The 26736-nt window shown below is 46.0% G+C and overlaps 1 protein-coding gene across 1 annotated transcript in view; it reads right to left on the reverse strand.

Moving 5' to 3' along the window:
• The window catches only part of zbtb10 (zinc finger and BTB domain containing 10), a 142073-nt gene that overhangs the window by 10361 nt on the left and 104976 nt on the right, over positions 1-26736 (reverse strand). Inside the window, exon 4 of the mRNA XM_072467495.1 lies at positions 4579-4754. Coding sequence (XP_072323596.1) covers positions 4579-4754 — 176 coding nt within the window. The remainder of the gene's footprint in view (positions 1-4578; positions 4755-26736) is intronic.

The raw sequence follows: 26736 nt of genomic DNA on the forward strand, positions 1-26736 counted from the left end.
ACTGCAGCAAGACATCCCTCACCAAGGCCCAATAGAACTGCAGCAAGACATCCCTGCTCCTGTACTTAAATCCTCTCACTATTATGGCCAACATGCCATTTGCTTTCTTTATCGCCTGCTGCATCTGCATGCTTACCTTCAGTGACTGGTGTATGAGAACTCCCAGGTCTCTTTGCACATTCCCCTTATTAATTTATGGCCATTCAGATAATAGTCTGCCTCCCGTTTTGCTACCCAAGTAGATAACCTTACATTTATCCAAATTACACTGCAGCTGCCATTCATTTGCCCACTTACTCAACTTGTCCAAATCACATTGCAGAATCTCTAGATTCTCCTCACAGCTCACCCTCCCACTCAACTTTGTGTCATCTGCAAATTTGGAGATATTACATTTTGTTCCCTCATCCAAATCAATTATGTTGTTAATAGCTGGGGTCCCAGTACCAATCTCTGCTGTACCCCACTAGTCACTGCCTGCCATTTGGAAATAGATCAGTTAATTCCTACTCTTTGTTTTCAGTCTTCCAACCAGTTTTCTATCCATCTCAATACACTGTCCCTAATCCCATGCGTTTTAATCGCTGATGTGGGACTTTGTCAAAAGCCTTCAGAAAGTCCACTGGCACCCCCTCATCAACTCTACTAGTTGCAAACTTGAAGAATTTCAGTAGATTTATCAAGCATGAATTCGCCTTCTAAAATTCATGTTAACTCTGTCCAAACCTTCCACTGTTTTTTAAGTGCTCTGCTATAAAATCTTTGATAATGGATTCTAGAATGTTCCTCACTACCGATGTCAGGTTTACTGGTTTCCCCATTTTCTCTCTAAAATCGTGGGATTACATTAGCTACTCTCCAATCTGTAGGAATTGTTCCAGAGTCTATAGAATCTTGGAAGAGGACCACCAATATATTCGCTATTTCTACGGCCACTTCCTTAAGTACTCTGGGAGTCATCCTCAAACTTTGAAATTGTCCACTGCACATCAAGATCTCAACCATTAATATATATCAGGAAAGGCAAGGGTCCGAATACAGACCACTAAGGAACACCACGACAAACCTTCCTCCAGCCTGAAAAACAGCCACTGACAAAGAACACATAACCTGCACTTATGGAACACCTTTAACATGGAAAAACATCTCAAAGTACTTCACAGAGATATAGTCAAAATAAATGAACTCCCAACCGAGGGATATTGGGGTTGGGGGGGGGGGGGGGGGGGGGGGGGGTTGATGCAAAGGCTTGGTCAAAGAGGCAGGCTTTTATTAGAAAGTGCTTAAATAAGTGGAAGATGAAGAGGCAGAGTGTTTCAGGAAGGAAATTCAAAGTGACTGAAGACATGGCTACTAACAATAGGCCAAAGTTGGGGGAAATCCACAACTTCGAGCTGGAGAACAAAGAGTTTGCAGCAATTTGCAAGGTTGGAGGAGGTTAGAGATTGAAAGGTGTTGCTGTTATAATACCAAAAAATACCTCAATAAAATGTTTATTAAAAAAAAAGAGATTGAAAGGTGTATCACAATGAAGGGATTTAAACACGAGAATAGGAATTGTAAATTGAAGGCACAGGGAAGCGAGGAGCCAATGTGGGTCAGCAAGTACAGGGGTGATCGATGAGAGAGAAGTCATATGGGTTAGGATACAGGTAGCTAAGTTTTAGATTGAGATTATCTTTAAAGGAAGCTGGAGGATGGGTGACCAATCTGGAAAACACTGGAACAGATCAGGTCTAAAGGCAAAAAAGCTCTGGACAAGGATTTCAGTGGCAGGTGGACTGTGGTGATGAAAACATCCAAGCTTTGTAATGGAGATGATATGAAGTCAGATGCACATTGTAGGGTTGACTAGTACCCTGAAGTTGTGGAAAGTGATTCAGCCTAAGACCATGGAACTCATGGCAACTGTTGAATTGCAATGGTTATGGTCTTCCTAATGTTCCTGATAATGTTCTAATAATGACACAAAACTGGGTGGGAGGGTGAGGTGTGAGGAAGATTCAGGGGTGCTTCAGTGTGATTTGGACAAGTTGAGTGGGAAAAGGCAGTACAACGTGGATAAATAAGTGTTATCCACTTTGGTAGCAAAAACAGCAAGGCAGATTCTGAATGGCTATAGATTGAGAGAAGGGAATATGCAATGAGACCAGGGTGCCTTGTACACCAGTTGAGGTGCAAAAGAAGGTGGTAAAGAAGGCAAATTGCATGTTGACCTTTATATAGAGAGACGATTAGAGTAAAGGAGCAGGGATGTCTTGCTGGCCTTGGTGAAATACAAGGCCTTGGTGAAATCACACCTGGAATATTGGGCGGAATTCAACCAAAACAATGTGCCACTTTGGGTGAGTTTGATGGGGTGCTTTTTGCCAGCGTTTTGGGTGAGGTCCACACTGCTATTAATAATAATAATCTTTATTGTCACAAGTAGGCTTACATTAACACTGCAATGAAGGTACTGCGAAAAGCCCCTAGTCACCACATTCCGGCACCTGTTCGGATTCACAGGGAGAATTCAGAATGTCCAAATTACCGAACAGCACGGCTTTCAGGACTTAGGGGGAGGAAACCGGAGCACCCGGAGGAAACCCGGGCAGACACAGGGAGAACGTGCAGACTCCGCACAGGTAGTGACCTAAGCCGGGAATCGAACCCTGGCACTGTGAAGCAACAGTGCGAACCACTGTGCTACAATGTCTTTCCCTGGTAATCCAATTCCCCTTGGTACACTTATGGAATATCTTGGGCTTTTCCCCTAACCTTACCTACCAGTGCTCTTCCACATCGCCTCTTTGCTCTCCTAATTACTTTTTGAGTTCTCCCCCTGCGCTTTCTTTATTCCACGAGGGCCTCCAGATTTGCTCCCTTTGTATCTGTTAAAAGCCTCCCTTTCCTTCCTATCCAGTCCTGAATATTCCTAGACAGCTAGGGTTCTCTGGACTTGCTGCTCCTACATTTCACCCTAAATGGAACATGTTGGACCTGTACTCTTGCCAATTCCATTTTGAACCCCCCATTGTTCTGTTGTATATTTACCCAGAAAGACCTGTTCCCAGTTTACTTTGATCAGATACTGCCTTATTTTAACAAAACCAGCCTTCCACCAATCCAAAACCCTTTTTTGCAACCATCTTTTTCCTTTTCCATGACAAATTTAAAACATACAGTGCTGCGATCGCCATCTCTGAAAAGCTATCTCAAACACCTGTCCAGCTTTGTTCCCCAGAACTAGATACAACACTGCAGCATCCTTGTTGGACTTTTGGCATGCTGATACAAGAAGCTCTCATGAATACATTTCAAGAAATCTGCTCCCTCTAAACCCTTTATACAATTAATGTTGGAAAAGTTGAAATCCCCTAATATAATTACTATATTATTGTTTTTACACATCTCAGTTAATTGTCTACCTATCTGCTCCTCTATGGCCCGCTTACTATTTGGTGGTCTACATTTACACTCCCAGAAGTGTGACTGTCCCCTTTGTATTTCTAAACTCTACCCACAAAGCCTCATTAGAAGACCATTCCAAGATATTGCCCCTCCTTACTGCAGTAACAGACTCCTTCGTTAATAATGCAACACCACCTCCTTTTTTACACCCTCTCCTGTTCTGCCTGAAGATCCTAAATTCCGGGTGTTGAGCAGTCCCCCATTGGATGGGCAGTTGGTTCATGGTGTAGAGCAAGGCCAATAGCACGGGTTCAATTCCCGTACAGGATGAGGTTATTCATGAAGGTCTTGCCTTCTCTACCTTGCCCCTTGCCTGACGTGTGGTAATCCTAAGGTTAAATCACCACCAGTCAGCTCGTACACTCAAAAGATGAAAGCAGCCTGTGGTCATCTGGGGCTATGGGACTTCACACCTCTGTGATGGCAACAACATCACAAACCCACATGTTAATAAACGCCCTCAACTCATCTGCCTAACCGTTGATATTCTAGCATTAAAGTAGAGGCCATTCAGCGTCGCCATACTCCCTTGAACCTCAATATGCTGTGTCCCTATTGCAGTAACAATCTGTGTCTCCTCCCCTAGCGACTTACAAATGTACTTTCAAGCCTCTGACTGCTTAGACTTTGATCCTCTCTTTAGTCTCAATACCTCTACAATGGTCGAGTGCTCAATCACTTCCTCATCTCCATCTCTGAAGCTTTTGTTCACAACAAAATGTTCATTTCCTCTCATCCTAGTTGCTCTCCTAGTAAGGCCTCCTCTTCCTTTCCTGAAGTCCAAGACTTGCAGGTATATGGCACCCATTTGCTTTAGTCATCCGAACCAGATCAAGCATGATCATTCTGCCTTGCTATAACCTTCCTCTAGTCCATATTACTGGATACAAATTAACCCTCAACTGTTTTACTCCAATCCAACAGCCTGCTTCAATGTCTTTCCCCATCCACTCTCAATTGAAAAAGTGCAAGGAGCTCATGTATTACTTTGTCATGGATTGAGACATGGCGATATTTCCTATTTTTTTACATTATTTTGCATTGCAATACAAATGCTGCCTATTATAAATTTAAAAACTCTTGAGCTACACGAGTCCAGTGCTTAAGAATGGCAATCATACTTACCAAGGAATGTCGCTTTACATGTTCTCTCCGCGTGAACAATTTTCCACAGATGTCACAAGCAAAGGACCGCACTCCAGTATGTATTAGCTGATGCCTCTTCAATGTGCGTCGATACTTGGCAATATAATTACAATGTGGGCATTTGAATTTGTTTTGACTTCCAATTGAAGCATCACCTAACAGACATAGAATTCATAATAGTTTATTTATTATATCTGTTAAAGGTTTAAACACCACCATTTTCAGTTATTGATATAATTAATTAATTGAATCTTTGGAACACTCTTCCTTAAAAGGCAGTGGAAGCAGAGTCTTTGAACATTTTTAAGGCAGAGGTAGTTAGTTTCTTGAGAAGCAAGAGGTTCAAAGGTTATCGGGGGGTGTAGGCAGGCGGGAATGTAAAGTTGAATCTATAATCAGGTTCAGCCACAATCTTATTGAATGGTGGAGCAAGCTCAAGGGGCCGAGTGGCCTATTCCTGCTCCTAACTCGTATGTTTATAATGATATTTTAAGATATAACCAACAATGAAAGAATTATCTCGACGTGATACACAATGACGGCAAAGTTAATCAAGTCTTTATGGAAATGCTAATACATTTCTGTCTCTTATAGGTCCAAACATCACTTTGCACAAAGTATGCAATACTACACCCTATACACACACGACTGTGTGGCAAGATTTAACTCCAACTCAATCTATAAGTTTGCGGATGTTACGACTGTGGTGGGCTGCATCTCAAACAACGCCGAATCAGACTACAGGAGGGAGATAAATCACTTGGTTGCATGGTGTACCGAAAACAACCTCTCTCTAAATGTCGGAAAGACCAAGGAACTCACGTTGATGCAAAAGTCAAAAAAGCCCAACAACGTCTCTACTTCCTACGGAAGCTAAAGAAATTTGGCATGTCTGCATCGGCTCACAAACTTCTACAGATGTGCGATAGAGAGCATCCTATCCGGCTGCATCACAGCCTGGTATGGCAACTGCTCAGTCCAAGATCGCAAGAAACTACAGAGGTGAACTCAGCCCAGCGCATCACACAAGTTTGCCACCCCCACATTGATCCTGTATACACCTCCCGCTGCCCCAGGAAGGCAGACAGCATTATCAGAGACCCCTCCCACCCAGGCATTGCCTTCTTCCAGACCCTTCCATCAGGCAGAAGGTACACAAGTCTGATGACCCGCACATCCAGACAAAGGAACAGCTTCATCCCCACAGCTACAAGACTCCTCAACGACTCCCCCCTCTGACTGATCTGTTCCCTGTAAGAACACTATTCGACGCCCTATGCTGCTCTTGCTCATATATTTGCTTTGTTTGGCCCCTTGATCCGCACTGTAACCAATCACTGTTTGTCGATGTACCATTTGTCAATGTTCTCTATTGATTATTCTCTTTGGCTACTGTGTACGTTCCCTCGGCCACAGAAAAATACTTTTCACTGTACTTCGGTACATGTGACAATAAATGAAATCAATCAACCAATCAACATATTATAATTCAGTCAATTGAAACAGACCCCAGTAATTCTTTGTAAATATACAGTTTTGGGGACCTAGTGCCTTCAACAGGTTATCCAGCCTACTTCTCGTCTATGAGCTAGACTTTATAAACAATGCCTTTGAAACTACTCGCAGCATACAAGACGATCCAAATCATTCCAAAAATGAGGATAGAGTTATCCACAGTATAACATGTCAGTTTAGGTGGTTGCTACTTTGAAATGTGGGGGGGGAAATATGAAACTGGTAATTCCATGTGACAGTTTTTATTTTAATTTTTAATAATCTTTCTTGTCATAAGTAGGCTTACATTAACACTGCAATGAAGTTATTGTGAAAAGCCCCTAGTCGCCATATTCCAGCGCCTGTTCGAGGAGGCCGGTACAGGAATTGAACTCGCGTTGCCGGCATTGTTCTGCATTACAAGCCAGCTGTTTAGCCCACTGTGCTAAACCAGCCCATCTTTCAGGACTTGTGGGAGGAAACCGGAGCACTCGGAGGAAACCCACGCAGACACAGGGAGAACGTACAGACAGTGACCCAAGCCGGGAATCGAACCTGGGACCCTGGAGCTGTGAAGCAACAGTGCTAACCACTGTGCTGCCGTGTTGAACCACGGATGTCAGGCCACCTTGGATAACTGCAATTTTGGTGTTATGTCTTTGCAAGCACCTCTTGATCTCATTGGGCCATATGGTACCTGAGCAAGCTCCACATTAATGAGTAGCTTTATTTATGTAGGTCACCAGGATGTCTACTCCACAAATCATCAATCCATAACTTCACTCCACCCTCATTCATCCAACCATTGTTATGGACGTTATGGATATCTGCAAAAATTCATGCAAGGAGCTTTGTTTGAAAATTACTGTAGGCTTCAATTTGGTTTGATCAGCCATGTAGTCCAGCATCACCGCAAATCTACCCTTCTCATGCCTGGGGAACAATTTTGGAACCTTTCCAGTTCCTAATTTAGCTGCTAGGCACATAAAAATTCATGGATCATAGAATCATACAGTACAAAAGAGGCCCTTCGGCCCACAAGCCTGCACGACAAAAGAAAACTCTAATCTCACTTTCCAGCACTTGGCCCATAGCCTTGAATGTTATGACAAGTACTTTGAGGCTTTCTGCCTCAACTACCCACTCAGGCAGTGCCTTCTCGATTCCCACCACCCATTGGGTGAAAAAAAAGTTTCCTCAAATCTCCTCTAAACATCCTGCATTCCACCATAAGATTATGCCCCCTTGTTATTGCCCCTTCAACTAAGGGGAACAGCTTCTTTCTATCCACCCTGTCCATGCCCCTCATTCTTATACACCTCAATCAGGTCCCCTCTCAGCCTTCTCTGCTCCAAAGAAAACAACTCAACCTTATCCAGCCACTCGTCATCGTTAAAATGCACTATCCCAGGCAACATCCCGGTAAATTTCCTTTGCACGCACCCTCGCTACTGCAATCAGATCCTTCCTATACAGCGGCGACCGGACTGAGCACAGTATTCCAGCTGCGGCCTAACCAAAGTCCATTACAGCTCCAACATAATCTCCCTGCTCGTATAATCTATGCCACAACAGATAAAGGCAAGTGTCCCGTTTGCCTTAACTACCCTACTCACCTGTCCTGCCAACTTCAGGGATCTGTGGAGCAGCACCCCTAGATCACTCCGTTCTTCTGAGCTTCCTCGTGTCCGGCCATTCATGGAGTACTTCCTTGTCATGACACTCCTTCCAAAGTGCATCACCTCACACTTTAAGGGTTAAGTTCCACCTGCCTGCCACTGATCTGTCCATCTGACCAATCTGTCTATATCTTCCTGTAACCCAAGACCCCCTTCTTCACTGTCAACCACCCAGCCAACGTTTGTGTCATCTGCAAACTCGCACATCATCCTGCCCACATTTTTTTCTATATCGTTACCACTGATCCTTGTGCTATGCCACTTGACACTTCCATCCAATCACACAAATAGCCTTTCTACCACCATCCTTTGCCTCCTTATCACAAGCCAATTTTGGATCCAACTTGCCACTTTTATCCTGGATCCCATGAGCTTTTTTTTTAAACCTTTTTTCATTCAGTCTCCCATGTTGGACCTTGGCAAAGGCTTTGCTAAAATCCATATCAACTACATCAACTGCACTACCTTCATTTATAGACATGGTCACCTCCTCAAATAATTCAATCAAATTTGTTGGGCATGACCTCCCTCGACAAAGCCATGGTGACTGTCCCTGATCAAACCTTACCTCTCCAAGTGGAGATAGATTCGGTCCTTCAGAATTTTCTCTACTAGTTTTCAGACTACTGATGTGAGATTCACTGGTCTGCAATTGCTTATCTCTACCACCCTTATTGAAAAGTGGAACCACATTAGCCACCCTCCAGCTCACTGGTACTTCACCTGTGGCCAAAGAGGAAATTGGAAATTTGAGTCAGAACCCATGTAATTTCCTCCCTTGCCTCCCACAGCAGCCTGGGATACAATTCATTTGGACCTGGCAATTTGCTCACTTTTAAAAAAACTCACCATAATCTCCAAGACCGCCTCACTCCCCATGTCTAACTGCACAAGAACCTCAGCCCCTCAGTCGAAACTCTGTACCCACATCCTCCCTTTTCAAAAGTGAAGACAGATGTGGAGTTCTCGTTTACAGCCCCCCCCCCCCCCCGCCCCACCCAAACCCCCATGTCATCTGGCCCGACACACAGATTACTCCCTTGGCCCCTATATGGGTCCTACTCTTTCCCTGGTAATCCTCTTCCCCTTGACATACTTATGGAATATCTTGGGATTTTCTCTAATACCTACTGGTGATTTTCCATGCCCTCACTTTTGTCTACTTTGGCCAGATCAGTCTTATTTTAAGAAAATCAGTATTCCCCCAATCCAAAACTCTATTTTTGCAGACCATCTTTTTCCTTTTCCACGACAAATTTAAAACATATAGTGCTGTGGCCACTACCACTAAAATGCTTCTCATTGATACCTTGAACACCTGTCCGGCTTTGTTTCGCAGAACTAGGTCCAGCACTGCACCATCCCTTGTTGGGCCTTCGACATATTGATATAAAAAGCTCTCTTGGAGAAATCTGCTCCCTCTAAATCCTTTGCGATGTAACTACCCCAATCGGTTCCAACGCACCCCTCCCTGATGAGCTCAACGCATTCTATGCCCGCTTTGAGCAAGAGGTCAGCGAGAGCGAGCCCTCCATCCCAGAAACTGGGGATGAACTTGTATCTGAGATCACCACTGCAGATGTCAGAGCAGCCTTCTCGAAGGTCAACCCACGGAAAGCCACTGGCCCGGATGAGCACTCAGGTCTTGCGCGGATCAGCTGGCGGGGGTATTCGCAGACATCTTCAACCTCTCTTTACAACAATCTGAGGCCCCTATCTGCTTCAAGAAGACGACCATCATCCCAGTACCAAAAAAAAGTCAAGCAGCGTGCCTTAATGACTACCGTCCAGTGGCTCTGAAATCCATTATTATGAAGTGCTTCGAAAGGTTAGTCATGGCACAAATCAACTCCAGCCTCCCGGATTGCCTTGATCCACTACAGTTCGCCTACCGCTGCAACAGGTCCACAGCAGACACCATCTCCATGGCCCTGCACTCTACCCTGGAGCTACCCTCGATAACAAAGACACCTATGTCAGACTCCCACTTGTCGACTACAGTTCAGCCTTCAACACCATCATTCCTACGAAACCCATCTCCAAATTCCATGGCCTTGGCCTCGGCTCCTCCCTCTGCGACTGGATCCTGAACTTTCTAACCCACAGGCCACAATCAGTAAAGAGAGGCAACAACGCCTCTTCCATGATCACCCTCAACACTGGTGCCCCACAAGGCTGTGTCCTCAGCCCCCTACTGTACTCCATATACACCTATGACTGTGTGGCCAAATTCCCCTCCAACTCTATTTTCAAATTTGCTGATGACACCACCGTAGTGGGTCGGATTTCAAACAATGACGAGACAGAGTACAGGAATGAGATAGAGAATCTGGTGAACTGGTGCGACGACAATAATCTCTCCCTCAAATTCAACAAAACAAAGGAGATTGTCATCGACTTCAGGAAGCGTATTGGAGTACATGCCCCTGTCTACATCAATGGCAACGAAGTAGAAAGAGTCGAGAGCTTCAAGTTTTTAGGTGTACAGATCACCAACAACCTGTCCTGGTCCCCCCATGCCGACACTATAGTTAAGAAAGCACACCAACGACTACTTTCTCAGAAGACTAAGGAAATTTGGCATGTCAGCTACGACCCTCACCAACTTCTACAGATGCACCATAGAAAGCATTCTTTCTGGTTGTATCACAGCTTGGTATGGAGCCTGCTCTACCCAAGACCGCAGGAAACAACAAAAGGTTGTGAATGTAGCCCCGTCCATCATGCAAACCAGCCTCCCATCCATTGACTCTATCTATAATTCCCGTTGCCTCAGAAAGGCAGCCAGCATAATTAAGGACCCCACGCACCCCGGACATACTCTCTTCCACCTTCTTCCGTCAGGAAAAAGATACCAAAGTTTGAGGTCACTTACCAACCGACTCAAGCACAGCTTCTTCCCGACTGCCATCAGACTTTTGAATGGACCTACCTCGTATTAAGTTGATCTTTTCTCTACACCTTGCTAGAACTGCAACATTCTGCCGTCTCTCCTTCCTTCCCTATGTGCGGTATGCATTGTTTGTACAGCATGCAAGAAACAATACTTTTCACTGTATACTAATACATGTGACAATAATAAATCAAAATCAAAAAGTGGGGTTTACCGCCTTACCTATTGATTGTAATTCAAATTGTGAATGCAGCTTATTCCTGCTTGCCAGCAACTCAGGGGACGGGGCAAGTGAGTCGTGATGGTCCATCTCAAAGATGGAGTCCACCAGCCACTGCCGCTCCACCCTTGCAGTCCTTTCCATGTGTGTTTTGTGGAAAATTCCCCCCACCGCGATAACCACCTTAAGGGCTTCCCAATATGTAGCAGGTGAGATAAACTCTTTTCTTAAATTCACAAGATATAGGAGCAGATTTAGGCTATTCAGCCCATCGAGGCCGCTCCACCATTCTATCTTGGCTGATAAGTTCCTCTTCTGCTATCTACAATGTTACAGGCCAAGAGCTGGATTGCAAAATCAGCCAGAGCATCTCCTCCCTAGAACACATGACCTAGGAGCGCAAGTCAGCAATTTAGCCTCCCGAGCCTAACACCCTCAATGTGATCATGGCTGATCCCATCCTGGCCTCAACTCCACTGACCTGCCCATTCTCCATAACTGTCCTGCCCATTACCAATTAAAAGTCTGTCTAACTCCTCAAATTTACTCACCTGGGAAGCAAGAGTCGAAATTGCAGAGCCGTTGGCAATGATCTTTTCGTCCTCACTGTCAACAGGGGTGGTACCAGGGGATTGGAGAGTGGCGAATGCCATGCCCCTGTTCAAAAAAGGGACTAGAGATAACCCTGGGAATTAGAAGCCAGTAAATCTTACTTCGGTGGTAGGCAAAGTAATGGAAAGGGTACTGAAGGATAGGATTTCTGAGCATCTGGAAAGACACTGCTTGATTAGGGATAGTCAGCACGGATTTGTGAGGGGTAGGTCTTGCCTTACAAGTCTTATTGAATTCTTTGAGGAGGTGACCAAGCATGTGGATGAAGGTAAAGCAGTGGATGTAGTGTACATGGATTTTAGTAAGGCATTTGATAAGGTTCCCCATGGTAGGCTTATGCAGAAAGTAAGGAGGCATGGGATAGTGGGAAATTTGGCCAGTTGGATAATGAACTGGCTAACTGATAGAAGTCAGAGAGTGGTGGTGGATGGCAAATATTCAGCCTAGATCCCAGTTACCAGTGGCGTACCGCAGGGATCAGTTCTGGGTCCTCTGCTGTTTGTGATTTTCATTAATGACTTGGATAATGGAATTGAAGGGTGGGTCAGTAAATTTGCAGATGATACGAAGATTGGTGGAGTTGTGGATAGTGAGGAGGGCTGCTGTCGGCTGCAAAGAGACATAGATAGGATGCAGAGCTGGGCTGAGAAGTGGAGTTTAACCCTGAAAAGTGTGAGCTTGTCCATTTTGGAAGGACAAATATGAATGCAGAATACAGGGTTAACGGTAGAATTCTTGGCAATGTGGAGGAGCAGAGAGATCTTGGGGTCTATGTTGATACATCTTTGAAAGTTGCCACTCAAGTGGATAGAGCTGTGAAGAAGGCCTGTGGTGTGCTCGCGTTCATTAACAGAGGGATTGAATTTAAGAGCCGTGAGGTGATGATGCAGTTGTACAAAACTTTGGTAAGGCCTCATTTGGAGTATTGTGTACAGTTTTGGTCGCCTCATTTTAGGAAGGATGTGGAAGCTTTGGAAAAGGTGCAAAGAAGATTTACCAGGATGTTGCCTGGAATGGAGAGTAGGTCTTACGAGGAAAGGTTGAGGGTGCTAGGCCTTTTCTCATTAGAACGGAGAAGGATGAGGGGCGACTTGATAGAGGTTTATAAGATGATCAGGGGAATAGATAGAGTAGACAGTCAGAGACTTTTTCCCCGGGTGGAACAAACCATTACAAGGGGACATAAATTTAAGGTGAATGGTGGAATATATAGGGGGGATGTCAGAGGTAGGTTCTTTACCCAGAGAGTAGTCGGGGCATGGAATGCACTGCCTGTGGAAGTAGTTGAGTCGGAAACATTAGAGACCTTCAAGCAGCTATTTGATAGGTACATGGATTACGGTAGAATGATATAGTGTAGATTAAGTTGTTCTTAAGGACAGCACGGTAGCATTGTGGATAGCACAATTGCTTCACAGCTCCAGGGTCCCAGGTTCGATTCCGGTTTGGGTCACTGTCTGTGCGGAGTCTGCACATCCTCCCCGTGTCTGTGTGGGTTTCTTCCGGGTGCTCCGGTATCCTCCCACAGTCCAAAGATGTGCAGGTTAGGTGGATTGGCCATGATAAATTGCCCTTAGTGTCCAAAAGTGTTGGGTGGAGATGTTGACCTTGGGTAGGGTGCTCTTTCCAGACTCCATGGGCCGAATGGCCTCCTTCTGCACTGTAAATTCTATGATAATCTATGATTAATCTAGGACAAAGGTTCGGCACAACATTGTGGGCCGAAGGGCTTGTTCTGTGCTGTATTTTTCTATGTTCTACGTTCCTGCATCCACTGCACTCTGGTGTCGCGAATTCCACAGATTCACAATCCTTTGGGAGAAGTAGCTTTTCCTTCAATCTGTTTTAAATTTGCTACCTCTTATTCTAAGATTATGACCTCTCATTTTAGAATGCCCCACAAGAGGAAGCATCAGCTCCACGTCTACTTTATCCATGGAATTTTGGAATATCATAACCAATTAAGTTCAATATATTCCCTAATAGCAGGTTCGGCCAACTGCAGTTCCTCCCCCCACCTTGCTCCAGTTCACATGCCAACTCCAATTTGCTAGGGAGGTGGCCCTCGCCCAAGATCCCACCCCCTGCATCCATTACAAAAGGAACTGCAAGCAAACACCCCACACCCGAATCATCCACCTCTAAACTCCCCCACCTCCTAAGCTCATCCCAAAACTGGCACTCTTCTCCCCTCCCTCCGTAAGCACACCCTTGCCAACCCAAGACAACCCCGGAGACGAGAAAGGCAACCCACACCACGTAAAAACACCCCAAACAAGATTTAACTTTAACACTAACTTATGTACAAAGAAATTAGAGGGCGCAAACAGCATAACATATCAAACTCTTCCCAACCACCACAACAAAGTTCCAACACCCATCTCAGTTCAGTCACAGTACTTTAGCCTTCACGCACAACCCCCTGAAGTTATGCATGACCCTCAGCCTCACCGGGTAGAGAACCCCGAATCTCACACACTCTTGAAAAGCACTGCCTTCGCTTTATTAAACGCCGCACACCTTCTCGCCAGATCCACCATGACATCCTGGTATATGAATATGGTTTCCGTCGCACCTTATCTCCAATTCTGCTTGGCTCATCTAAAGAACTGTTCCTTCATCTGATAGTTGTGGAAGCACACAATCACAGTTCTTGTCAGCTCATTCGCCCATGGCCAGAGCGACCTGACCAGCTTGAAGGGTTTTCTTTTTGGGGGGGGCATTCTCTCCTCCCAACAGCTTTGCGAGCATCTTCAAAGTCGGCCTCGGGCCCTCCACACCCTCAGGCAGCCCCACAATCCTGAAGTTCTCCCGTAACTATCTGTTCTCCAGGTCCTCAACCTTGGTTCTCCACCATCAGCAACTCCGCTTGCGATGTCTTTCAAAGGTCCTCTATGACTGGGGCCAGCGAGACCTCCACCATTTAGTGTCCATCATCTCCTTCCCTTGCTGCACAAAATGCTTGGCAAATTGTTACTCAAACTCCACCACCATCATCCTGGCCAGCATATCCACAGTAATGGACGCAGTCCCACCTTGCAAGCTTGTTCCCTGCCACCTTTCCTCCAAAAGAACTCTGCACCATGGTCGACTCTGCTGGTTGACTAATGCTCGTCTCTTTGTCCCAATATCCTTTCTTTGGGATTTCAACATCTAGTGCCCAGAACTCTTTTAGAACAAGTTTACATTCAAGATCACCCAAAAAACTGGGAGAAAATGGCCAAAAACCGAGGACTATAATGGGGGCTACTCTATGTGCGACCTCCAACTACATGTCACCACCAGAGGTCCCCTAATATTGCATTCAAAATAAAGTTTTGTTTTAGAAATACCGAAACCCCGGGCAGCACGGTGACAGTGGTTAGCAATTCTACTCATGGCGACGAGGGCCTGGGTCCAATCCCTGCCCCGGGTCACTCTGGTGTGGAGTTTGCAAATTCTTCCCGTGTCTGCGTGGGTCTCACCCCCACAACCCAAAGATGTGCAGGGTAGGTGAATTGGTTACTCTAAATTGCGCCTTAATTGGGGGAAAAAATGAATTGGTAACTCTAAATTTATATTAAAAAAAAATACAGAAACCCTATTTTTTCATGCAGTCACTCCTAGAGCAAATCATTCTTTACACAGTCTTAAAATGCACTAAAATATTGCGGTATTGGTCCAGTACCCTAGCCACTGTTGGGGGTCAGGTCTGGGATCTAAGAAGTAGCTCCCGCCCAGAGAGTGAAGAAAAATGCTAACAGAAAAGGACAAAGTATAAAAAACCCTTAAAACATAGTACTCCAACAGGGAGCTATATATTCTCACAACAGTTATAACAAATAGATCAAAATTCCCCATAGAATTAAATCTCCCCCCCCCCCCCCCCCCCCCCAAGCAAATCCAATTTACGAAACATTCCACCCACGCAGAAATAAAGAGCCAGGGCCTCTTCCATCGACTTGCAGAGGTCTCCCAACACTACCTGCCATTCTGCGGCAAGCATCTCAGCTGTTGGTGGCGTGGTAGAGTCACAGAAGCTGCCTCTGCCATTTTCTCCACTGAAGAGCCCCGAGAAGCCTCCGATTCAGTCGAGGAACTTCTGCTTTCAGGTTTTTCCCCACCCCCTGTCTTTCTGGACACGTAGGCACCTTATTCAATTACACCAGTGGATTTTTAAACAAAAATACCCCAAAGAAACTGGGTGAAAGGACTAAAAGAAGAGTACCCTAATGGGAGCCGCCTTGGGCATAACGCCACTGGATGTTTTTGCCAATTCTTTTTAACCTTGGAGTAAAAGAGTAGTTAGTTGACCCAGACGATTAGATCTCTACATGAGGAATCAAGATGTGACAATCTGGTTTCAACTTTCAGCAATAAGTCTAGACCGGCTTTGCATGTCTAAAACATATTGCAATAGATCCTGCAATAGTGAAGGTTGCATGAATTAATGCTGAAGAGCATTACAATTTAACAGAATGATCACAGCATCTGGACACGAGAGACTGCATTATAATTACAAGGAGAATTGCAACCTTTCATTTGCAGAAACAGAAATGCTCAGGTGAGTTCCATCTGCAATCTGCAACAAATATACAATACTCGTTCCAGCAAGCAAATATTTTATTTTTATTAGTTTTATTCACAAATAAAAATAAGTGAAGGCAGAACAATTCCAATTCCTGCATCAAATGTCAATGCAAGAAATGTATTTTCTTCTGAATCCCAGGAAGTTGTGATATAGGAATTAAATCATTAATTGGTCAACAATGGGATAAATCTTTATAGCATTACTCCTACTCTGTGAAAATCTACTCTCTAGTTAGCCAGAACTACATTTTCCACTAATATTCTTACTTCAATGAAAAAGGTAATGCAACTGCCCTAAGTGAATTCCAGCCATTTTAATATAACTAAATTCCTGCAGCAGTATGCCAATCTATATTTCCATTTAAACCCAGCTGTTCCAATTCCAAAAAGGCAATATTGTCATGTGAGAGTACCTTTAAGAAATGGGTGTTTATCAGTGATGTCAGAGTGTGGAGCTGGGTTGTCTGGCAGCTTTTTACTTTCATTTTAGGCTGTTTGCTGCAGTCGCAGCCAGAAGGTGTATTAGAGTCTCTCTCTGTAATCTAAAGACTGTAAATCGATGCTGGTGATTTAAAACTAATTACAGTAGTGACTTTAACCTGATGTGCTTCTGGTAAAAGGTGTTTTAAGTCTTATGGATGTTAAAAGGAAAGCTTAAAGGATTACTTAGTGTTGTATTCTTTGGGGGTTGTATTTCAATTAATGGTTGCTAAGATGTTCACTATGTTTTAAAAAGGTTAACTAGAGTTCATAGAATAAACATTGTTTTGCTTTAAAAATACTTTTCCATTTCTGCTGTACTACACCTGTGAAATGAAATGAAAATCGCATATCGTCACAAGTAGGCTTCAAATGAAGTTACTGTGAAAAGCCCCTAGTCACCACATTCCGGCGCCTGTTCGCGAGGCTGGTACGGGAATTGAACCATGCTGCTGGCCTGCTTTCAAAGCCAGCGATTTAGCCCTGTGCTAAACCAGCCCTGTAATGAAAATCGCTTATTGTCACAAGTAGGCTTCAATGAAGTTACTGTGAAAAGCTCCTAGTCGCCACATTTCAGCGCCTGTTCGGGTAGGCTGGTATGGGAATTGAACCCGCGCTGCTGGCATTGTTCTGCATTGCAAGCCAGCTATTTAGCCCACTGTGCTAATGATAGGTTGACTGTAGAGTGGGCTGTGTGCCCTCCATACCACAATCTATTAAAAGTTGTGGGTCAGGTGAATTCCATGACCCACAACACTTTGGGGTTCTCTAAACCTTGGCCCATAATAAATTGGGGGATAAAAGTATTTCTATTGGATTGGCTTAGTGAACTTAAGGACAGTGAGGGGTGAGCATATTGTGGTTGCTTTTCAGGTGTGGTGTTCCAGTTTAAGTGGGAAGTGTGTTGTGGACAATGGCTCTTTCAGAGGCTCAGAAGTTTTTGGGGGTGGAGACGGTCACACGCAGTACCTTACGGACAGAGACTAAAAACAAACTGTTAGATTTGACAAAAACATTGAAGTTAACATTACCTGACAAAACGCGACAAGATGAGGTCATTATGGCAGTGGCTAAGCATTTAAAGTTGCCTGAGATACAGTTTGACTCATTGGAAATGGCAAATTCTATTACAACTTAAACAAATGGAACATTTAAAGCAGCTTGAATACAAGAGATAGAGAGGAAAAAGAGAGAGAGCAGAAAGAAGAAAAGAAAGAATAGCCCTCACAGAACAAAAAGAGAAAGGGAGATACAGATCAGTGTAAAAGATAAAGAGAGAGTTTGAAATTCAGAAAATGGCCATGAAACATGACAGTCAGTTAAAATTCGCAAGCGTAAAGGGAAACGTACAGTTGGATGATAGTGATGAGGATAGTGAGAGAGCGTCATAGTCGAAGGCGTGGTGGGGATCTATTTAAGTATGTCCAAGCATTGCCAAGGTTTGTCGAGGAGGAGGTAGAAGCCTTTTTCATTTCATTTGAGAAGGTGGCTAAACAAATGAAATGGCCACAGGACATGTGGGTATTACTGATTCAAACAAAGTTGGTAGGTAGGGCTGGTGAAGTGTTTGCATCACTACCGGAGGAGGTATCTGGGATGTATGAGGGGTTGAAAAAATCCATCTTGGGTGCATATGAACTAGTGCCTGAAGCTTGCAGACAAAGATTTAGAAATTTAAGGAAAGAATTTGGTCAAACATACATGGAGTTTGAAAGGATCAAACAGAGTAATTTTGATAGATAAGGGCTTTGAAAATAGACCAAACGTATGAAGCTCTCAGAGAAATTATACTTTGAGGATTTTAAAAATTCAATTCCTCATGTAGTGAGAACTCATGTGGAAGAGCAGAGGGTTAAAACTGCAAGATTAGCAGCAGAAATGGCAGCTAATTATGAATTAGTTCATAAATTAAAGCTTGGTTTCCGACATCAGTTTCAGCCTGTGAGGGATAGAAACTGGGGACATGAGAAATACTCAAGTGGTAACGGTAAATGTGATATTTTGGGAGATAATAAGGAGAGTGTACCTCAGATTAATAAAGAAATCCAGAAGGGTGGAAAAGAAGTGAAAAGTTTCAAATGTTTTCACTGTAATGAACTAGGCCATGTAAAGTCACAGTGTTGGTGGCTGAAGAAAAGCACTGGGAAGGCTGATGTGGTAAAACAGGATAAGACAGTGGGGTTTGTTGAAGTGGTAAAGGAAAGCCCAAATTAAGCGAAGGAGGTGCAAAAGATTGTACAGCCTGATCAAGAGGTGATTGATAAGAAGGTGCCAGATCTCTTCAAATAATTTACTTGTGTGGGTAAAGTTTACTCATGTGTATCAGGAGGAGCAGGTAAAGAAGTCACAATTTTAAGAGATAAGGGAGCTCGTCAATGTTTAATGGTAAGAGATGAGGAGTTATGTAGTCTGGGAAGAATATTGCCAGGAAAGGTGGTAATATGTGGAATTCAGAGTGAGAGTGTTCCATTATATAAGGTAAGATTGGAAAGTCCAGTGAAGAGTGGTGAAGTGGTAGTAGGAGTAATAGAGAAACTATCTCGTCCAGGAATACAGTTTATCTTGGGTAATGATATAGCTGGATCGCAGTTGGGAGTGATGCCTACTGTGGTTGATAAGCCAGTGGAAAATCAGACAACTGAAGTGTTGGAAGGACGAATATCCTGGGATTTTTCCGGATTGTGTAGTAACAAGGTCGCAAAGTCACAGGTTAAGACAAGAGGAGAAATCAGAGACTGAAAATAATGGTGAAGTGCAATCATCAGAAACGATTTTTCATCAGATGGTTGGAAAAGAATAGGTGGAGGATGAGGCGGATATTTTTAGTTCAGGAAAATTAGCAGAGTTACAACAAAAGGGTATAGAAATAAAACAGATGAATCAGAAAGCATACACAGAAGAGGAATCTGCGTGTATACCAGAGTGTTATTACAGTAAAAGTGATGTCATGATGAGAAAATGGAGACCTTTACATATGCAGGCGGATGAAAAGTGGGCAGAAGTTCATCAAATAGTATTGCCGGTAGGGTATAGAAAGGAGGTGTTGAGAGTTGCACATGAGGTACCAGTGGGAGGTCATTTGGGAATAAGGAAAACAAGCTAAAATCCAGAAACATTCTTATTGGCCTGGACTACATAAAAGATGTAGTTAAATTTTGTCAATCATGTCACACATGTCAAGTGATAGGGAAACCTCAAGCAGTGATAAAACCAGCATTTCAGCATTTGAAGAATCTTTAACAAGTGTCCTAATTGATTGCGTAGGACCGCTTCCTAAAACGAAAAGTGGGAATCAATATCTTGACTATAATGAATGTGTCTACTAGGATTCCAGAGGCCATTCCAGTACGTAATATTACAGCTAAAAAGACTGTGGAGGAGTTACTTGAATTCTTTACTAGATATGGACTACCCACAGAAATACAATCTGATCAAGGATCAAATTTTACCTGAAGGTCATTCAAAGAAGTTATGGATATCTTAGGATTAAAACAATTTAAATCAACTGCGTACCATCCAGAATTGCAGGGAGTGTTAGAAAGGTGGTATCAGACATTAAAGACAATGTTTTTAAAAAAAATATGTTGATTAAGAATTTTCAACCATATAAACACTCCCTCTCTCTCCCCCCCCCCCCCCCCCCCGTAACAAAAAAGAAGAAAAAACTTGCATAGCAAGACATAAACATGGCACATCAATATGATACAGAACGTTATACATTGGATTCCTCCCGTACACATCAGTTTTCCGGATCGTTTATGTTTTTCTTGCTCAGATGCCCCCCCTTCCCTATCCCTCCCTCTTTGCGCGCCCCCCCCCCCCCCATCCCCCCAGGTTGCTGCTGCTGTCGACCGAACTCCATCTAACGCTCCACAAGATAGTCTAGGAACGGTTGTCACTGCCTGGAGAACCCCTGCACAGACCCTCTCAGGGCAAACTGTATCCTTTCCAACCTGAGAAACACCGCCATATCATTTATCCAGGCTTCCACACTGGGGGGCTTCGCATCTTTCCACACGAACAGGATCATTCGCCAGGCTACCAGGGACGCAAAGGCCAGAATGCTGGCCTCTTTCGCCTCTTGCACTCCCGGCTCGTCCACTACTCCAAATAGTGCTAGCCCCCAGCTTGGCTTGACCTGGACTTTCACCACCTTCGATACCGTTCTCGCAACTCCCCTCCAGAACCCATCCAGTGCCGGGCATGACCAAAATATATAGACATGGTTCGCCGGGCTTCCTGAGCACCTCCCACATCTGTCCTCCACCCCAAAGAACCTACTCAGCCTCGCCCCCGTCATATGCGCTCTGTGAACAACCTTAAATTGTATCAGGCTAAGCCTGGCACACGAGGAAGAGAAATTAACCCTACTTAGGGCATCAGCCCACAGCCCCTCCTCAATCTCCTCCCCCAGCTCCTCTTCCCATTTACCCTTCAGCTCCTCTACCAAAGCCTCCCCCTTTTATTTCATCTCCTGGTATTCCGCCAACACATTGCCCTCTCCGACCCATATGCCCGAAATCACCGTCTTGAATCCCGTGCCGGGAGCAGCGGGAATTCCCTCACCTGCCGCCTCACAAACGCCCTCACTTGCATGTACCTTAATGGCATTCTCCAGGCGTAGTCCAAATTTCTCCTCCAGCGCCCCTAAGCTCCCAACGTCCCATCGATGAACAGGTCCCCCATTCTTCTAATCCCTGCCCAATACCAGCTCTGAAACCCCCCCGTCCATCCTTCCTGGGACAAACCGATGGTTATCACTGATCGGGGGCCACACCGAGGCTCCCATCGTGCCCTTATGTCGTCTCCACTGCCCCCAGATCTTTAGCGTTGCCGCCACCACCGGACACGTGGTGTACCTTGTCGGCGAGAGCGGCAGCGGTGCCGTCACCAGCGCCCCCAGGCTCGTTCCTTTGCAGGACGCCATCTCCAACCTCTCCCATGCCGCCCCCTCTCCCACCATCACCCACTTACGGATCATCGCCACGTTGGCTGCCCAGTAGTAGCCACCCAGATTTGGCAACGCCAGCCCTCCTCTATCTCTACTACGCTCCAGGAACCCCCTCCTTACCCTCTGGGTCTTGCTCGCCCACACAAATCCCATAATGCTCCTGCTTACCCTCTTAAAAAAGGCCTTGGTAATCACAATTGGGAGGCATTGCAATACAAAAAGAAACCTCGGGAGGACCATCATTTTAATCGACTGTACCCTGCCCGCCAGCGAGAGTGGCAGCATGTCACACCTTTTTAAAGTCCTCCTCCATCTGTTACACCAGCCGCGTCAAATTAGGTTTGTGCAGGCCCCCCAGCTCCTAGCTACCTGGATCCCCAAGTATCGAAAGCTCCTTTCCGCCCTCCTCAACGGTAGGTCGTCTATCCCTCTTCCCTGATCCCCCGGCTGCACCACAAAGAGCTCACTCTTTCCCACATTGAGCTTATAGCCCGAGAAGTCCCCAAACTCCCTTAGGATCTGCATGACCTAAACCATCCCCTCCACTGGATCCGCCACATACAGCAACAGGACGTCTGCGTACAGCGACACTCGATGCTCCTCTCCCCCTCGGACCACCCCCCTCCATTTCCTGGACTCCCTTAATGCCATGGCCAAAGGTTCAATTGCTAATGCAAACAACAGGGGGGACAGGGGGCACCCCTGCCTCGTCCCTCGATACCGCTGGAAATACGACGACCTCCGGCGGTTCGTGACCACACTCGCCACCGGGGCTCTATACAGGAGCTTAACCCAACTAATAAACCCTCCCCCGAACCCAAACCTCCTCAACACTTCCCAGAGATACACCCACTCTACTCGGTCAAAGGCCTTCTCCGCGTCCATAGCTGCCACTATCTCCGCCTCTCCCTCCACCGATGGCATCATAATCACATTCCGTAGCCTCCGCACATTGGTATTTAGCTGCCTGCCCTTTACAAATCCCGTCTGGTCCTCGTGAATCACCCCCGGGACACAGTCCTCAATCCTCGTAGCCAACACTTTTGCCAGCAACTTAGCATCTACGTTGAGGAGCGAGATCGGCTTATACGACCCGCATTGCAGTGGGTCCTTATCCCGCTTCAGGATCAAAGAGATCGTCGCCTCCGACATTGTAGGGGGCAGGGTCCCCCCCCCTCCCTTGCCCCATTGAAAGTCCTTACCAGCAATGGGGCTAACAGGTCTACATACTTTCTATAGAACTCCACCGGGAACCCATCCGGTCCCGGGGCCTTCCCTGCCTGCATGCTCCCCAGTCCTTTCACCAGCTTCTCCACCCCAATTGGTGTCCCCAAACCAGCCACCTCCTGCTCCTCCACCCTCGGGAACCTCAGTTGGTCCAAGAATCATCGCATCCCCTCTTTCCCCCCCTGGGGCTGGGACCTATACAGCTCCTCGTAGAATGCCTGGAATGCCTCATTCACTTTCACCGCACTCCTCACCGTAGTTCCCCTTCCATCCTTGACTCCACCTATTTCCCTCTCTGCCATCCACTTACAGAGCTGATGTGCCAGCATCCGGCTCGCCTTCTCCCCATACTCATACGTCACCCCGTGCCTTCCTCCACTGTGCCTCTGCCTTCCCTGTGGTCAACAGGTCGAACTCCGTCTGGAGACTTCGTCTCTCCCAGAGTAGTCCCTCATCAGGGGCCTCTGCATATCTCCTGTCCACTCTTAAAATCTCCCCCACTAACCTCTCTCTTCTCCCTATGAGCCCTGATGGAGATTAACTCTCCCCTAACTACCACCTTCAGCGCCTCCCATACTACTCCCACCTGCACCTCCCCGTTGTCGTTGGCCTCCAGATACCTTTCGATGCACCCCCGCACCCTTCGTCTGCCAACAGTCCCACATCCAAACGCCACAGCAGACGTTGGTCCGTCTCCTCCCCAGCTCTAATTCCACCCAGTGCGGGGCGTGGTCTGAAATGGCTATGGCTGAATACTCCATCCCCTCCAATTTCGAGATCAATGCCCTGCCCAGAACAAAAAAATCTATCCGGGAGTAGGCCTTGTGAACATGGGAGAAAAAAAGAGAATTCTCTGGCCAAAGGCCTGGCAAATCTCCACAGATCTACTCCCCCCAATCTGGTCCATAAACCCCGAGCACCTTGGCCGCAGCCGGCCTCTTTCCGGTCCTGGATCTGGAGCGATCCAGTGCTGGGTCCAACACCGTGTTGAAGTCCCCACCCATTATCAAACTTCCTACCTCCAAGTCCGGAATACGCCCCAACATAAGTTTCATGAATCCAGCGTCGTCCCAATTCAGGGAGTATACATTTACCAATACCACCCCCGTCCCCTGCAACCTACCACTCACCATCACGTATCGGCCTCCGTTGTCCACCACTATGTTCTTGGCCTCAAAAGACACCAGCTTCCACACCAGTATTGCCACCCCTCTATTCTTCACATCCAGCCCCGAATGGAACACCTGTCCTACCCATCCCTTTCTTAACCTGACCTGAGCTGCCACCTTCAGATTTGTCTCCTGAAGCATGACCACGTCTGCCTTCAGTCCTTTAAGTGCGCGAACACTCGGGCCCGCTTAACCGGCCCATTTAGGCGTCTCACATTCCACGTGATCAGCCCCCCCCCCCCCCTGCTAGATCCAAATCTCGCTCTTTTGCTCCACCCATAATACTTCCGTAAGTCAGCTGACTCCTGCTGACCCTGGCTTCCCCCACCTTCCCGTTGACCCCCCCCCACCCAGTGTGGAAATCCCTCCTCCTCCTTGCGCTCCTCCATCCCCCCCTCCCTAGCGCGGGAAAAAGCCTGCACTTTCCTAAGCGAGCCCCGCCCCGTGGCGCAGCTCCTGTTGCGGCCTTATCTTAATTCCCCCATCCCAGAGTCTCACCTCCCTCCAGCAACTACACCCACATTCCTCACTGTCCCCCCCCCTTCAAAAACTCTTCCCCCATCCCCATCCATCGTCCCACCCGTAAAACATTCTTTACCCATATTTACAACCCTGTATACAGTCAACATCTTCCCCACTACCACAGCCCCTCAGTTAGAGTCCAATTTTTCCGTTTGGCTAAAGGTCCAAGCCTCTTCTGGCGTTTCAAAATAGTGGTGTCGGTCCTGGTACGTGACCCACAAGTGCGCTGGCTGCAGCATTCCGAATCTCACCCTTTTTTTATGCAGCACCGCCTTGGCCCGATTGAAGCCACCTCCGCGCTCCAATCCTGGTAGACTCGGATCACCGCATTCTCCCATCTACTGCTCCGCTCCTTCTTGGCCCATCTCAGGACACTCTCTCTGTCCGTGAAACGATGGAACCTCGCCACTATCGCCCTTGGCGGCTCTCCAGCCTTGGGTCTCCTCGCCAGGACCCGGTGAGCCCCTTCTAGCTCCAGGGGGCTCAGAGAGGCCTCCACACCCATCAGTGAATGGAGCATCGTGCTCACATACGCCCCAGCATCAGCCCCCTCCACTCCTTCAGGGAGACCCAGAATCTGGAGATTCTTCCTCCGCAACCTGTTCTCCAGGACTTTGAATCTCTCGGCCCACCGCTTGTGCAGCGCCTCGTGCGCCTCCATCTTCACCGCCAGGCCCAAGATCTCGTCCTCGTTCTCATTACTTTTTTCCTTCACCTCCCGGAGCTCTATCGCCTGGGCCTTTTGGGTCGCCTTCAGCCCCTCGATCGCCAACAGCATTGGCGCCAGCACCTCCTTTTTAAGCTCCTCCACGCAGCGCCGAAGAAACTCCTGCTGGTCCTGCCCCCATGCTGCTCCATCTCTGGCCACCACCATCTTGTTTTCTCCCCCTCGTTTCTGCCGCTGCTCCAAAGCCTCTTTTTTTGTCCCTCCACTTCTAGTCCCCTCCATACACGACGAAAGGGGGACCTTACTTCACCTTCCCACACGGGATTAGATCAAAAATGTTTCGTTGGGGCTCCTCCGGAGAGCCCAAAAGTCCGTTCTAGTGGGAGCTGCCGAAATGTGCGGCTTAGCTCCGCATCGCCACAACCGGAAGTCTAAAGACAATGTTGAGGGCTCATTGTCAAGATTACCCAGAGGATTGGGATAAAATAATTCCATTTGTGCTGTTTGCAATTAGGGATGCACCTAATGAGTCAACCAAATTTAGTCCTTTTGAACTAATTTTTGGTCATGAGGTAAGAGGACCACTTAAATTGATTAAAGAAAAATTGGAGAGTGAGAAATTGGAAATTACATTATTGGATTCATTTTAGGGAACGATTAAATAGAGCAGGTGAATTGGCTTGACAACATTTTAAAATTGCACAAAATGTGATGAAACGGGTAGCGGAAAAGAAATCCAAAGTTCGAAGTTTTGCCAGTGGAGATAAAGTTTTAGTGTTGTTACCAGCGTTAGGTGAGCCTTTAAAAGCTAGGTTTTGTGGACCTTATCAGATTGAAAGGAAATTAAGTGAGGTGAATTATGTGGTAAAAACACCAGATAGAAGGAAGACTCACCGAGTGTGTCATGTGAATATCCTTAAAAGGTACTTTGAAAGGGAAGCAGAAAAAGGCGGTTTTAATGATTCTTTCTCAAAGTGACGAATCAAATTCAGGTGATTTTGAATTTGACATACCTCAAATTAAATTGGAAAATTATGTTCTTAAAAATTGGGATAAATTGTTGAGTTACCTTCCAGAGGAAAAACGGACTGACCTGAAAGAGATATTGATATCACATGGGCAAGTTTGTGGCGATAAATTTGGAAGTACTAAAATGGCTATACATGATGTAGATGTGGGAAATGCTGTTCCAATCAAACAACATCCATATAGACTTAACCCTTTAAAATTGGCACAGGTTAAGAGATTGCGAGTCTGCTTAAAAATGGTATAATGGAAGTGGGTTGCAGCCAATGGAGCTCACTCAGTGATGGTACCTAAACCAGACGGTACCCAACCGTTTTGTGTGGACTATAGAAAGGTGAATGCAGTTACAAGAACGGACTCTTATCCTATCCCACGTTTGGAGGATTGCATTGAGAAAGTGGGGCAATCAGCTTTTATTTCCAAATTGGATTTACTTAAAGGTTACTGGCAGGTACCTTTATCCGAAAGGGCGAAGGAGATTTCACCTTTTGTGACTCCAGATGGTATATACCAATTCAAAGTTGTGCCATTTGGCATGAAAAACGCCCCAGCCACATTTCACCGGTTAACTAACAAAGTCGTTTCAGGATTACCCAATTGTGCGGTATACATCGACAATCTGGTAGTT

The sequence above is a fragment of the Scyliorhinus torazame genome, chromosome 11, assembly GCF_047496885.1.
Source record: "Scyliorhinus torazame isolate Kashiwa2021f chromosome 11, sScyTor2.1, whole genome shotgun sequence".
NCBI classification, from domain to species: Eukaryota; Metazoa; Chordata; class Chondrichthyes; order Carcharhiniformes; family Scyliorhinidae; genus Scyliorhinus; species Scyliorhinus torazame.